General features: G+C 37.8%; 1 protein-coding gene across 1 annotated transcript; it reads right to left on the bottom strand.

Moving 5' to 3' along the window:
- Positions 1–2,137: 2,137 nt before the first annotated feature.
- LOC116894529 (vomeronasal type-1 receptor 4-like) lies at positions 2,138–3,064 on the bottom strand. The gene has a single exon (XM_032896233.1). It carries the CDS (start codon positions 3,059–3,061, stop codon positions 2,138–2,140), a length of 924 nt encoding a protein of 307 aa, XP_032752124.1. The 5' UTR covers positions 3,062–3,064.
- Between the last annotated feature and the right edge of the window lie 13,379 nt (positions 3,065–16,443).

The raw sequence follows: 16,443 nt of genomic DNA, 5'->3' as shown, positions 1-16,443 counted from the left end.
CTGAGAACTCTTTGTTTAGCTCTGTACTCCAATTTTAATAGTGTTATTTGGTTCTCTGGAGTCTTCCTTCTTGAGGTTTTGTATATTTGGGATAATAACCCTCTATCAGATTTGGGATTTATAAAGATTTTTTCCAAATCTGTTGGTTGTTGTTTTGTCCTAATGAGAGTGTCCTTTTATGGGGTCCCATTTGTCGATTCTTGGTCTTACAGCAAAAGCCATTGGTGTTTTGTTCAGGAAATGTTCCACAATGCCCATGTTATCGAGACTCTTCCCCACTTTTTCTTCTATTAGTTTGACTGTGTCTGGTTTGATGAGGAGGTTCTTGATCCACTTGGACTTAAGCTTTGTATAGAGTGACAAAAACTGATCAATTTGCATTATTCTATATGCTAACCTCCAGTTGAACCAGCACCATTTGTTGAAAATGCTATCTTTTTTCCATTGGATGGTTTTAGCTCCTTTGTCAAAAATCAAGTGACCATAGGTATGTGGCTTCATTTGTGGGTCTTCAATTCATTCCACTGGTCTATCCTGTACAGTATTTATCAAATTGCTCTGTAATACTGGTTTCTGGTCTTAAGTATTAAGTAGTTCTTGGAAACTTTTAACAGAGTTCTGCCTTTGTTCTTTAGTGGAGGAATATTGTAGGGTCAGGCAATAATGTTACCATAATAGTTTGTTCGGGAAGTTTAATAGACTATGCATGAGATGCCCTTTGCCAAGGGCTGAGATTGAACACTCAGAGAATGGAAACTGATAATGGAAAAATAAATATATTTTTATTAAAGAGTAGCTTAGACATCATTCAAATCTACTGACTTCTCATTTCAAATATTAATGTAAATATAGTTTTATTTGTGTGTGTGTGTGTGTGTGTGTGTGTGTGTGTGTGTGTGTGAGAATACTTGCAATGCCTACAAGTTGACCTCAGACCTCTTGGAGTTGAAAATTCAGGTAGTTATGTATTATCTGTTTCAGGTATTTAGAAGTGACCTTGGGTTCTGCAAGAGCAATATGTGACCTTAACTGCTGGGTATTCTCTCTAACCTTTTGCCTATCTTGCCTTGGAAAGATAATGGCAGTACTGAGATCATGAGAAAGGCTGATCTAACTTGATTTTTAGACCTACCAGCAATTGAGCTTAGAGTTTTTGTCTCCTGTTTCTGGATGAAGCATTAAAAACGTTCATTTTCATGTTTTTGTTATTGCCTTGAGAATCTATACCATGTATTTTACTCATATTTACCCTTCTTCCCTCTTAACTTTTCCCCAAATCATCCTGCATTTCTTCCTACTTGACCTGGTGTCATCCCTAGCACTCAGATCAATACCAATATGTGTAATACAGGTATTCTTTTTTTTATCTTTATTAAGTTGAGTATTTCTTATTTACATTTCGATTGTTATTCCCTTTCCCAGTTTCCGGTCCAACATCCCCTAACCCCTCCCTCCCCTTCTATTTGGTCTTCCCCTCCCCATCCTTCCCCCATTACCACCCTCCCCCCAACAATCACATTAACTGAGTGTTAAGTTTTGGCACATGAATCACACATTTACGGCCTTGCAGTAAGAATGTAGTGTCTACCAGATGTCTGTGCAGCAATTAGGAAATTAAGAATATTTGATAGGATGAAAGTCACAAGAAAGGCAGTTTTATAGACAGTTGGTTTACTTATATGCACATCATCTATGCTATAAAACTATAAAACTGAGAAAATGTAGTATCTGAAAGTTGAACAGTACAATGAGCTAAATATAATACAGAATGAGTCAACTCATGTCATCAGTAATTATAAGGGAACACTATCCAAAAGCTCATGTTCTTGTAACATGATTTGCTATTCCTTTTGATAAATGTGTACACAAAGGAAATGAAATTGATCTACATGTGCAAGACTGAGAGGAGGGAAATTAAGCAATTAATAATCTTTACAGGTTTGTCTTTATGATACTCCTAAAAGGATTTAAGGGTACTGATGGTCATTGTTTAGAAGATACTCAAGGGGTAGGTGGTAAAAATGAATAAACTTTGACCACATTTGTCCAATTTTAGAAGGAAAAGGCATAACTCCCTTAACATTCTTTATTGACCAACTAGGGTGAATAGTGAGTAAGCATTTAGACAATATGGAAATTATGAGATATTCTTTTTTCTTATCCAGACCAAACTGAATCTAGATACAATAGAGTAATGACTCAGAAGAACAAAGGGTGCAAAAGTGGGAAAACACAGAGAAGTGAAATGATTGATGTTCATCAGCCACCAATTGTGACTATGAAAAAGAGCTACACAACCTCTTAAGATGGAGGTGAGAGTACAAAAGGCCAGAAAAGTAGACACCACTGTGAGGATGTTTTGAGTGGCTCTAGACTCTGGGGACATTTGGCTGGAACCATGAGTGCTACGGATGTGTTGAATCCTCTTCTTGTGTCTGTACAGAATGACAATATTGGAGACACTTGCCAAGACAATGAGAACAGAAAGGAGGACTTCAGGGCACACAACCATTGCTGTATAAAGTGAGTCACTGATGTCATCCCTCCCTATAAGAATACAGTAACCAACATTTTGAATCCTTGTCACATTTCTGTTATTCCTTTTGATAAATGTGTACAGGGATGAAATGGAATTAATTATCACATTCAAGACCCAGAGGGAGGAAATGCAACAGCCAATGTACTTGGGAGATTTCACTTTGTAACACTTCCAAAATGATTTCTTGGGTCTGATGGTCAGAGTTTGGTAAACACTCAAAAGGCAGATTGTGCAAATGGACACACCTCGTGCACATCCCTGAAGGAATAATACAAGCTCACATTCTAAATAATTCAAGAACTCCTTCAATCCCCAAATTGCCATTGTTTGGGGCACACCTATAGAGAGAATTATGATCACATTGGCTGCAATTAGGTTCATCAGAATCAAATCTGTTGGCTTTAATGTGCATTGTGTGTAGTAAAGGGCTAAATAGTAGAAAATAAGGAAACAGTTTCCCAGAATTCCAGTTGTTGTTTGTGATAAGAAAATAATTTTGATTGCCAGTTTCCAGAAGTCCATTTTCTGAGTCAGAACAGTTTTCTTTACAGTATAGCCACTGTATTTCTCTGGTCTAATGAATAATGGTAATTGGTTGTAGCCTGTGGTGAATGAGGACACCTTTAATCCATGGAGTTACTAAGAGGATGAAGAAATAAAGGATACTTTAAACTCAAGAGTACAAGGCCAGCCTAGACTGCATTGCAAACAAAAACAAGAATGACAACAACAAAAAACCGCCATCCCCAAAACTTTGAAAACAGTGATGACTTTGCTTGCCTATTAAATGTAGGATTACTCAATAACTCAGAATGCTTGTATTGATAAAATGAGATACATCAAGTTTCCTAGAATGTGCAGCACTCTGGATAATGTGATACTGGCCTAGGAGAAGTGAAGAAACATGACAGATAATATAAACAAGCATAATGTTAGATATATCAAAATATATAAAAAGAAATCAACTTCAGTAAAAACTAAAAAAAAAAACTTAAGTAAAACAATTCATCTTTTTAAACAAGAAAAATATTCTTGGAAGATTTTTAAAAATTTACCCTCATACCATTCACTTAAAGCAATAATAAATGTATAGATCATCAGAAATCAAGACATTAGTAATGAGAGATAAATAACACAATTCTAAATATATTCTTAGTCTTGTAAAGAGTCTTGCTTTGTCTGTTCTCTGCTTTTGTCTTCTTAGGTCTAACCTGAATTTTTCCTGAACAGACTCACAGGAAAGAACCTACCTCTGGACAGTGGGGTCAAAATGCCCTGGGTAAGTGTATTTTTTTTTTTTTTTGATTCTGTACTACTGCTTGATTGCTTTGCCCATCAAGATGTAAATTTCTCCTGGGCTTTTGCCCTTAAAAGGTTGATGTAAAATGCATTCCAGGGTACTCTGTAAAACTATTTTGCTTTAAGAACTCACCAAACCTATTAACTATGATTAATCATAGTTAACTTAATTATGATTAAGTATGATGTTTTGATCAACACAGTGATCTTTGAGCTGTCATGACCTTGTAGTTATCTTTAATAAGAAAAACATTGAAATTCTATACTATAATACAATCATGCTTCAAGTGATAAGAGTTAGCTGCTATCAAAAGTCACACACATAAACACACACACACACACACATTCTGGTCAGGAATCTTGGAGAGAAGGGTCTTTGTACTTCTGGAAATCTCATAGATTCACACATTACAAAAATCATATAGACTAAGAGAAACTTCAGCATGAGTTCTTGGTGTAGGATTCCATTTATAAAAGCCACCCAGAAGTCAAATGTGGTCTCTCCTTGTCAATGTCACCAGTAATACTTTCCTTTAAAAAATGTAACAGATATCTGTTTTGGTTAAAGTTAAAGGGAACTGTTGAGAAACTTAGAGTATTAAGTTTTATTCTATCTACTGTATTCCACATTGTGCCTGACCTATAAAAATTCTTTAGAGGATTGTCATTTTGTTTATTAGTGTATGTCATGAACAAAGAAAGACAGAAAGAATGAAAAGAGGAGGAAGCAAGGAAGAAAAGAAAGAAGGAAGGAAGAAGTGAGGGCAAGAGGAAGGAAAGGAGGGAAAGAAGAAAGGAAAGATACATGAAGAAAAAGTAGGAAGAAAGAAAAGACAGAGAGAATGATTGATTTAACTATGTGGATGAACAGAACTGGTGAATTTACTTGAAACTTACAGAAACATAGTTTGATACAGTGATCCCAACAAAAATCCTCCAATACTTCTAAAAACTTATGCTTACTGGTATGTGAGTCTACTTAAATTTTGCTACAATAGTATTATAAACTTGTTCTTTACAAGTTTGATGCTCTATCTGACCCTCATACACATAATAAATATGTTATCATTTAGATCTACACTTTCAAAGACAGAACATGTAAAAAGAGATAACAATGTCATCCAAAGTTTTGTTTTTGTTAGTGTTCCTGTTGGGATTTTTGTTTCTTTCTTTCATTTTTGTTTTATACATGGCCTCTCAATATTTCCTGGCATTTGTTATACAGACCAAGCTGAACTCGATCTCACAGATATCCTCCTGCCTCTTCCTACCAAGTGGTGGAATTACGAACACAACAAGAGGGGGTGCTGTCCCATAGTACTCAATCCAAAATTTGCGTACAGAGAGATGGTCTGCCAGAAGTTCTCCTCCTCCTAAGCCCACAGGAGGGACACCACTTTCTCTCCATTGACTGTCCAAGGAAAGCAACCAAGAGCACACAGGGCTCAGGAGCTGCCAGGCAGCCTGAAACAGAATCCTTTGGATTTCGATCTGCTCCCAGATCTGGGGCTGTCTCACAACTGTTTGACTCAAAAGCTGCTTTCAGAGAGCTGGTCTGCTGGAAACACTCTCCCTCCTAAGCACACAGCACAGAGGAAGGACCCCACTATCTCTCCACTGACTAACAAAAGAAAGACCAATTAAAAGCACCTGGACTTAGGAGCTTAAGGGCTGCTTAGAACAGAACCCTTCCAGTCTTTATCTGCATCTAGAGCTAAGGCTGTCCCACAGCTCTCCAGACCCATAACCTGCCCTGAGAGAGCAGATCTCCTGGGAGTGCTCTCACTACTAAGATCACAGGCTCACAGGCTCACATGCTCACAGGCTCACAGGCTAACAGGCTCACAGGCTCACAGGCTCACAGGCTCACAGGCTCACAGGCTCACAGGCTCACAGGCTCACAGGCTCACGGGCTCACAGAAGTGACAAGCTGCAGTCAGAGACAGCAAGACCAACTAACACCAGAGATAACCGGATGGCAAGAGTCACATGCAAGTACCTAAGCAGCAGAAACCAAAATGAATTGGCGTCATCAGAACACAGTTCTCCCGCCAAAGCAAACACTAGATAACCCAACACACTAGAAAAGCAAGATTTGGCTTTAAAATCACATCTCATGAAGATGATAGAAGAATTTTTTTTCTTTATTAACTTGAGTATTTCTTATTTACATTTCGATAGTTATTCCCCTTCCCGGTTTCCGGGCCAACATCCCCCTAACCCCTAACCCTCGCCTTCTATATGGGCTTCCCCTCCCCATCCTCCCCTTATTACCACCCTCCCCCCAACAATCACCTTCACTGGGGGTTCAGTCTTGGCAGGACCAAGGGCTTCCTCTTCCACTGGTGCTCTTACAAGGCTATTCATTGCTACCTATGAGGTTGGAGCCCAGGTTCAGTCCATGTGTAGTCTTTGGGTGGTGGCTTAGTCCCTGGAAGCTTTGGTTGTTTGGCATTGTTGTTCATATGGGGTCTCGAGCCCCTTCAAGCTCTTCCAGTCCTTTCTCTGATTCTTTCAACGGCGGTCCTGTTCTCAGTTCAGTGGTTTGCTGCTGGTATTCACCTATGTATTTGCTGTATTCTGGCTGTGTCTCTCAGGACAGATCTACATCCGGTTCCAGTCGGCCTGCAATTCTTTGCTTCATCCATCTTATCTACTTTGGTGGCTGTATATTTATGGACCATATGTGGGGCAGGCTCTGAATGGGTTTTCCTTCTGCCTCTGTTCTAAACTTTGCCTCCCTATTCCCTGCCAGGGTATTCTTGTTCCCCCTTTTAATGAAGGAGTGAAGAATTCGCATTTTGGTCATCCATCTTTAGTTTCATGTGCTCTGTGCATATAGGGTAATTCAAGCATTTGGGCTAATAGCCACTTATCAATGAGTGCATACCATGTGTGTTTTTCTGTGATTGGGTTACCTCACTCAGGATGATATTTTCCAGTTCCAACCATTTGCCTACGAATTTCATAAAGTCATTGTTTTGATAGCTGAGTAACATTCCATTGTGTAGATGTACCACATTTTCTGTATCCATTTCTCTGTTGATGGGCATCTGGGTTCTTTCCAGGTTCTGGCTATTATAAATAAGGCTGCTATGAACATACTGGAGCATGTGTCTTTTTTATATGTTGGGGCATCTTTTGGGTATATGCCCAAGAGCTGAATCCTCAGGTAGTTCAATGTCCAATTTTCTGAGGAACCTCCAGACTGATTTCCAGAATGGTTGTACCAGTCTGCAATCCCACCAACAATGGAGGAGGGTTCCTTTTTCTCCACATCCTCGCCAGCATCTGCTGTCACCTGAGTTTTTGATCTTAGCCATTCTCACTGGTGTGAGGTGAAATCTCAGGGTTGTTTTGATTTGCATTTCCCTTATGACTAAAGATGTTGAACATTTCTTCAGGTGTTTCTCAGCCATTCGGCATTCCTCAGCGGTGAACTCTTTGTTTAGTTCTGAACCCCATTTTTTAATAGGGTTATTTGTCTCCCTGTGGTCTAACTTCTTGAGTTCTTTGTATATTTTGGATATAAGGCCTCTATCTGTTGTAGGATTGGTAAAGATCTTTTCCCAATCTATTGGTTGCCGTTTTGTCCTAACCACAGTGTTCTTTGCCTTACAGAAGCTTTGCAGTTTTATGAGATCCCATTTGTCGATTCTTGATCTTAGAGCATAAGACATTGGTGTTTTGTTCAGGAAATTTTTTCCAGTGCCCATGTGTTCCAGATGCTTCCCTAATTTTTCTTCTATTAGTTTGAGTGTATCTGGTTTGATGTGGAGGTCCTTGATCCATTTGGACTTAAGCTTTGTACAGGGTGATAAGCATGGATCGATCTGCATTCTTCTACATGTTGACCTCCAGTTGAACCAGCACCATTTGCTGAAAATGCTATCTTTTTTCCATTGGATGGTTTTGGTTCCTTTGTCAAAAATCAAGTGCCCATAGGTGTGTGGGTTCATTTCTGAGTCTTCAATTCTGTTCCATTGGTCTATCTGTCTGTCTCTGTACCAATACCATGCAGTTTTTATCACTATTGCTCTGTAATACTGCTTGAGTTCAGGGATAGTGATTCCCCCTGAAGTCCTTTTATTGTTGAGAATAGTTTTTGGTATGCTGGGTTTTTTGTTATTCCAGATGAATTTGCAAATTGTTCTATCTAACTCTTTGAAGAATTGGATTGGTATTTTAATGGGAATTGCATTGAATCTGTAGATCCCTTTTGGTAAAATGGCCATTTTTACTATGTTATTCCTGCCATTCCTTGAGCATGGGAGATCTTTCCATCTTCTGAGGTCTTCTTCCCTTTCTTTCTTCAGAGGCTTGAAGTTCTTATCAATCAAAACTTTTACTGGCTTGGTTAAAGTCACACCAAGATATTTTATATTATTTGGGAGTATAAAAGGTATAAATAACTGTCCTAAAGAAATACAGCAGAATACATGTAAACAAGTAGAAGACTTGAAAAAGTAAATATAAAAATCCCTTAAAGAATTATAGGAAAACACATCCGAACAGGTGAAGGAATTGAACATTACCATCCAGGATCTAAACATGAAAATAGGAACAATGAAGAAATTGCACAGGGAGACAACCCTGTAGATAGAAAACCTCAGAAAGAGATCAAGAATTACAGATGTAAACAACAGCAGAATATGAGAGATTGAAGTGGGAGTCTCAGGGCTTGAAGATACCATAGAAAACAGTGACAAAACACTCAAAGAAAATGCAAAAATCTAAAAGTTCCTAAATCAAATTATCCAGGACATCCAAAACACAATGAGAAGACCAAACTTAAGGATAATAGATATAGAATAAAACGAAGATCACCAACATAAAGGGCCAGTACATGTCTTCAAAAATTATAGAGGAAAACCTCCTTAACTAAAAGAAAGAAATGCCCACGAACATAAATGAAGCCTACGGAACTCCAAATGGATTGGACCAGAAAAGAAATTCCTATTGTCACACATAATCAAAACACCAAATACGGAAAACAAAGAAAGAATATTAAAAAGCACTAAGTGTAAATGGTCAATTAACATATTATGCAGAGCTATCAGAATTACACCAGACTTCTCAACAGTGTCTAGGAAAGTTAGAAGATCCTGGACAGATGTCATACAGACCCTGAGAGGAAAAAAAAAAGGCCAGCTCAGACTCCTATATACACAAAAACCCTCAATTACCACAGATGGAGAAACCAAGGTATTCCAAGACAAAACCAAACTTATACAATATCTTTCCACAAATCCAGTCCTACAAAGAATGATAGAAGGGAAACTCCAAAAGAAGGAGGAACTGCACCCTAAAAAAAAGCAAGAAAGCAATCTTCTAGTGACAAACCCAAAAGAATACAGACATACAACACAATTCCATCTCTACTAACAACAACAACAACAACAACAACAACAAAAATAACAGGAAATGACATTCACTGTTCTCTTAACATCAATGGACTCAGTTCTCCAATAAAAGGACAGACTAACAGACAGGTTATGTAAATAGGACCTATCATTTTGTTGCATACAAGAAATGTACCTCAATGAAAAACATAGACACTACCAAAAGTAAAAGGCTGGGAAAAATGTTTTCAAAGCACATGTTACTAAGAATAAAGCTGGAGTAGCCATTCTAATATCAAATAAAATTTACTTCAACCAAAAATTAGCAAAAATGATAAGGAACAATACTTCATACTCATCAAAAGAAAAATCCACAAAGATGAACTCTCAATTCTGAAGATCTAGGCTACAAATATAAGGGCATCCACATTCATTTAAAAAAAATACCTTTTACTAAAGCTCAAAGCACACATTGGACCACACAAAATTACAGGAAACTTCAACACCTGATTTTCATTAATGGAAAGATCATGGAAACAGAAATTAAACAGAGACATAGTGAAACTAACAGATGTTATGAAACAAATCGATTTAGCAAATATCTATAGAACATTTCATCCTAAAGCAAAAAAAAAATAAATAAATAAAAAATAAAAAACCTTCTTTTAGCAATTCATGGTACCTTCTCCAAAATTGACCGTATAATTGCATACAAAAAAGGTCTCTTTACATAGAAGGAGAATGAAACAATCCCATTTGTCTGATCAGATTACCATGGATTAACACTGGTCTTCAATAACAACAAAAATAACAGAAAGACCACATATACATTAAAGGTGTACAATGTTCTACTTAATGACAACTTAGTCAAGGAAGCAATAAAGAAAGAAATTAAAGTTGTTTTAAAATTTAATGAAAATGAAGACAATATAACCAAACATATGGGATACAATGAAAGCAGTGCTAAGAGGAAAACTCATAGTTATGAGTTCCTCCAAAAAGAAATTGGAGAGAACATACGTTAGCAGTTTGACAGCACACCTAAAAGCTCTAGAACAAAAAGGAACAAATGAACCCAAGAGGAGTAGACTGAAAGAAATAATGAAATTCAGAACTGAAATCAACCAAGTAGAAACAAAAAGAACTGTACAAAGACTCAACAAAATGAAGAGTAAGTTCTTTGAGAAAATCAATGTGATAGATAAACCCTTAGGCAGACTGACAAAGGGCACAAATACAGCATCCAAATTAACAAAATCAGAACTGAGAAGGGAGATATAACAACATAAACTGCAGAAATTCAAAATATCAGATCGTACTACAAAAGCCTATGCCCAACAAAGCTGGAAAATCAGGATGAAATGGACAATTTTCTAAACAGATACCAGGTACCAAGGTTAAAGCAGGATCAGATAAACCATCTAAACAATCTCATAACCCCTAAAGAAATAGACGCAGTCATTAAAAGTCTCCCAACTAAAAAATGCCCAGGACTAAATGGGTTTAGTGCCGAATTCTATCAGATCTTCAAAAAAGACCTAATACTCTTTGAACTATTGCCCAAAATAGAAACAGATGGAACACGATGCAATTCATTCTTTGAAGCCACACTTATGCTTTTATCTAAACTACACAAAGACCCTACAAAGAAAGAGACCTTCAGACTAATTAGTCTCATGAATATTGATGCAAAATATACTCAATAAAATTCTTGCAATCTGAATCCAAGAACACATCACAATGATCATGAATCATCAAGAAATAGGCATAAACCTAGATATACAGGGATGGTTAAACATACATGGAAATCCTTCAATGTAATCCACTGTGTAAATAAACTCAAAGGAAAAAAAAACACATGTTCTTCTCATTAGATGCTGAGAAACATTTGACAAAATTCTACATACCTTCATGATAATTGTCTTGGAAGGATCAGGAATTCAATGTCTCTACCTAAACACGGTAAAAGCAATGTACAGCAAACCAGTACCCGACATCTAACTAAATTGAAAAAACTTGAAGGAATCCCACTAAAATCAGGGACTAGACAAGACTGTCCACACTTTCCCAACCTATTTAGTGTAGTACTTGAAGTCTTAGCTAGAGCTACTAGACAACAGAACGAGGTCAAAGGGATACAAATTAGAAAGGTAGAAGTCAAAATATCACTCTTTGCAGATGATATGATAGTATACTTAAGTGATCCCAAAAAGTACACCAAAGAATTCTTAAAATTGATAAACAAGTTAAGCAACATGACTGGATATAAAATTAATGCAAACAAATCGTAGCCTTCTACTCAAAGGATAAACAGGCCGAGAAATACATTAGGGACACATCACCTTTCACAAATGCCACCAATAATTTAAAATACCTGGTGTGACTGGAACAAACAAATGAAAGGTACATATGGCAGGAACTTCAAGCCTCTAAAGAAAGAAATCCAAGAAGATCTCAGAAGATGGAAAGATCTCCCATGCTCATAGATTGGCAGGATTAATATAGTAAACACTGCAATCTGGCTGAAAGCATTCTAGAGATTCGTTGTAATCTCCATCGAAATTCTAACTCAATTCTTCATAGAATTAGAAAGAACAATTTGCAAATTTATTTGGAAAAGCGAAAAACCCAGGATAGTGAAAACTATTCACAAAAATAAAAGCAATTCTGGGGAATCACCATCCCTGACCTCAAACTGCATTACATAGCAAATGTGAAAAAAAACTGTATGGTATTTGTACAGAGACTGGCAGGTAGATCCATGGAATATAATTGAAGTCCCAGAAATGATCCCATACACCTATGGTCATTTGATCTTTGACAAAGGAGCTAAAATTATCCCATGGATAAAAGGCAACATTTTCAACAAATGATGCTTTTTCAACTGGAGGTCAGCATGGGGAAGAAAGCAAATTGAACCAATCTTATCTTTTTTTTTTATCTTATCTTCTTTTAAAAGATCAAGTCCAAGTGGATTAAAGACTTTCACATTAAACCAGATACTTTGAAAAAAGATAGTGGGTAAGAACTTTAAACACATGAGCACAGGGGAAAATTTACTGAACCGAATACCAATGTCTTATGCTCTAGGATAAAGAATTTACAAATAGTAGCTCAGAAAGTTATAAACTTCTGTAAGTCAAGGGACACTGTCATTAGGACAAAACAGTAACCAACAGATTGGGCAAAGGTCTTTACCAATCATACATCCAAAGAATTCTCACCTGAGGAATACTGAATAAATAAGAAGCATTTAAAGATAAAGAAATGTTCAACAGCCTTAGTCATCAGGGAAATGCAAATCATAACAACCCTGAGATAACACCTCATACCAGTCAGAATGGCTAAGGTCAAAAACTCAGGTGACAGCAGATGCTGGCAAAAATATGCAGAAAGAGGAACACTCCTCCACTGTTGGTGGGATTGCAAGCTAGTACAATTACAGTGGATATCAGTCTGGCAGTTCCTCAGAAAATTGGACATAGTACTGCCTGAGGACTGAACACCACCACTCTTGGGCATACACTCAAAAGATGGTCTAATATATAACACATGCTCCACTATGTTAATAGCAGCTTTTAAATAGCCAGAAGTTGGACAATACCCAGATGACTTTTGACAAAGGAATGGATACAGAAAATGTGGAACATTTTCACAATGGAGTACCACACAGCTATTAAAAACAATGACTTCATGAAATTTTTAGGCCAATATATGAAACTAGAAAATATCCTGTGTGAGGTATTCAAGTAACAAAAGTATGCACATGGTATGCACTCATTGATAAATGAACATTATCCCAAAAGCTTAGAAAAGCTAAGAAGAAATTCACAGATAATATCAGGCTCAAAAAGAAAGAAGACCAAAATGTGGATGCTCATTCCTTCTTAGAAGAATGAACAAAATACTCACAAGAGGAAATACAGGGACAAAGAGTTGAGTACTAACTGAACAAAAGGTCATCCAGAGACTGTCCCACCTGAAGATCCATCCCAAAAGCAGTCACTATATCCAGTCACTATTGCTGATGCCAAGGAGTATTTGCCGACAGGAACCACATATAGTTGTCTCCTGAGAATCTCTACTAGAGCTCTACTTTTACAGATGAGGATGCTTGCAGCTAACCATTGGATGGTACAAGCAGATCCCAGTAGGGCAATTAGACAAAAGACTGAAGGAGCTGAAGCAGTTTGCAACCCCATAGGAAGAACAACAATATCAACCAACCAGAACCCACCAGAACTCCCTCGGACTAAACCACCAACCATTGAGTACACATGGAGGGACCCATAACTCGAGCCACATATGTATCAGAGGATGGCATTGTCCAGCATCACTAGGAGGAAAAGACCTTGGTACTGTGAAGGCTTGTTTAGCCAATGTAAGGGAATGCCAGGGCACTGAAGTGGGTGGGAGGGAGTGTGAGCATTCTCATAGAAGCAGAGAGAAGGAGGGTATGGGAGAGGAGGGAAAGGTGATTACATTTGAAATGTAAATACATAAAATATCCATAAAAAAGATCACAACAACAGAAGAATAGGGAATATTTAAACATTCCACATACAACAGAGGTAGAGGAAATATGAGATCATTTAGGATACATAGTGCCCAATACTGGACACGTGAAAAGCCAACATCCCTGTTTTTTTCTTTTTTTTTTTTTCCAGAGCTGGGGACCGAACCCAGAGCCTTGCGCTTGCTAGGCAAGTGCTCTACCGCTGAGCTAAATCCCCAACCCCAACATCCCTGTTTTAAATGTTAATTTTCATATAAATATATGTTGGAAATTAATTAGTATTTATATCCAATTTACATTTAACTAATCTGGTTACCTCCCAATTTACATTTAATTAATCTGGTTACCTCCCCGACAAAATACCAAAGATCTGGGACATTCCATACATTCAAAGACTCAGGTGACTGCAAATGCTGGTGAGGATGTGGAGAAAGAGGAACACTCCTCCATTGTTGGTGGGATTGCAGACTGGTACAACCATAATGGAAATCAGTCTGGAGGTTCCTCAGAAAATTGGACATTGAAATACCTGAGTACCCAGCTATACCTTTCTTGGGCATATACCCAAAAGATGGCCCAACATATAAAAAAGACACATGCTCCAGTATGTTCATAGCAGCCTTATTTATAATAGCCAGAAGCTGGAAAGAACCCAGATGCCCGTCAACAGAGGAATGGATACAGAAAATGTGGTACATCTACACAATGGAATATTTCTCAGCTATCAAGAACAATGACTTTATGAAATTCGTAGGCAAATGGTTGGAACTGGAAAATATCATCCTGAGTGAGGTAACCCAATCACAGAAAAACACATAAGGTATGCATTCATTGATAGGTGGCTATTAGCCCAAATGCTTGAATTACCCTAGATGCACAGAACACATGAAACTCAAGATGGATGATCAAAATGCAAATGCTTCACTCCTTCTTTAAACAGGGAACAAGAATACCCTTGGCAGGTAATAGGGAGGCAAAGTTTAGAACAGAGGCAGAAGGAACACCCATTCAGAGCCTGCCCCACATGTGGCCCATACTTATACAGCCACTCAATTAGACAAGATGGATGAAACAAAGAAGTGCAGGCCGACAGGAGCCGGATGTAGATCTCTCCTGAGAGACACAGCCAGAATACAGAAAATACATAGGTGAATGCCAGCAGCAAACCACTGAACTGAGAACGGGACCCCTGTTGAAGTAATCAGAGAAAGGACTGGATGAGCTTGAAGGTGCTTGAGCCCCCTTTTGTACAACAATGCCAACCAATCAGAGCTTCAGGGACTAAGCCACTACCCAAAGCCACTATACATGGACTGACCCTGGACTCTAACTTCATAGGTAGAAATGAAGAGCCTAGTAAGAGCACCAGTGGAAGGGGAAGCCCTTGCTCCTGCTAATACTGAACCCCCAGTGAACATGATTGTTGGGGAGGGCGGTAATGGAAGGAGGATGGGTAGGGGAACATACCTATAGAAGGGGAGGGGGAGAGGTTAGGGAAATGTTGGCCCAGAAACTGGGAAAGGGAACAACATAAAAAATGTAAATAAGAAATACTCAAGTTAATAAAAAAAAAAGGAAAAAAAGATTATCACTGGCAAATATCCCCTTTATATTATTTTGTTTACAGTTAAATGTCAAATGGTAAATATATTTTTAAAGGATTCATTTCACTGTATGTAAATCAATCTGTATCTTTCAAATTCTATGGCCTTTCTTTCCTGATGATAGTGAAGATCAGCAGGAAATCAAAAGATGTATAGTAAGTAGTCGGGTAGTTCCAAGGATTTGTTTCATCTAAAAATGAACACTCCATACCACTCAGTGACTAAGACATTAAAAGCTGCTTGTCTTTTGTCCAGCTCTGTCAACAATGTCTTCTATCATCTTTTAATCCCTTATATTCACCGATGTATCAATGAAAAATAATATGTACCTAGAAATGGCTAAGAGCTAGTCAGTCAGGAACATATTTATCTTATATTGGCTCACATGTGTAAGTTTCCTCTTCAGACAATGTGTTAATTTGAATTCCTCAACTTCTTTGCTGACAGACTTCTTACAGAGAGCACACTAGACCCATTTTTAGTGACCTCATAAGCCACATTAGGGGAGACACACTCCTTTCTTATTCTAAAGAGTCCTCAAACAGGCAATTTAGGTAGAGTGTTCCCTAAAGTTCACAGTACCCCGTAAAGGGCCATGATAAAGGCCCATGTCCATACTCAATGTTAGATTGCTCCCTTTCTATGGATAACAGGTTCGATTTCATGGTTGTTTTCTTCTGCTTCTTCTGTACTCTCTCCTTGTACATTCTGAATGCTATATAAACACCAGGTATAATACTTTATTAATTAAGAATATAAATGACCAACATGGTTACAATTTTTGAATCAATTTTTAAAGCTAAATCTTTTTTTTTTTCCGGAGCTGGGGACCGAACCCAGGGCCTTGCACTTGCTAGGCAAGCGCTCTACCACTGAGCTAAATCCCCAACCCTTTTTGAATCACTCTTATGCTCTCAAGTTTATACCTTCCTTGATGCTGATAACTGTGTGATGTGGACACTAGCTTTATTTCCACTGTCAAGGCCAGAACCTAGAAACACAATATATACTTGATTCTGTAAATCCAAAACATCTTACCATCAGAGTGGAGGCTGGAAGTTCTTAAAAATTACTAGTGTGGTACAAACAGTCTACTCAGTCTATGCTCACAAAGTCATGGCAGGTATTTTCAAACATCCTCTA

The sequence above is a fragment of the Rattus rattus genome, chromosome 2, assembly GCF_011064425.1.
Source record: "Rattus rattus isolate New Zealand chromosome 2, Rrattus_CSIRO_v1, whole genome shotgun sequence".
Lineage (NCBI taxonomy): Eukaryota > Metazoa > Chordata > Mammalia > Rodentia > Muridae > Rattus > Rattus rattus.
Note: the sequence above shows the minus strand (reverse complement) of the source record. Positions and strands in the feature narration are given on the sequence as shown.

Excerpts from the sequence above, each read along its gene's own strand:
- LOC116894529 (XM_032896233.1), bottom strand. The coding sequence starts at position 3,061 with ATGGACTTCTGGAAACTGGCAATCAAAATTATTTTCTTATCACAAACA.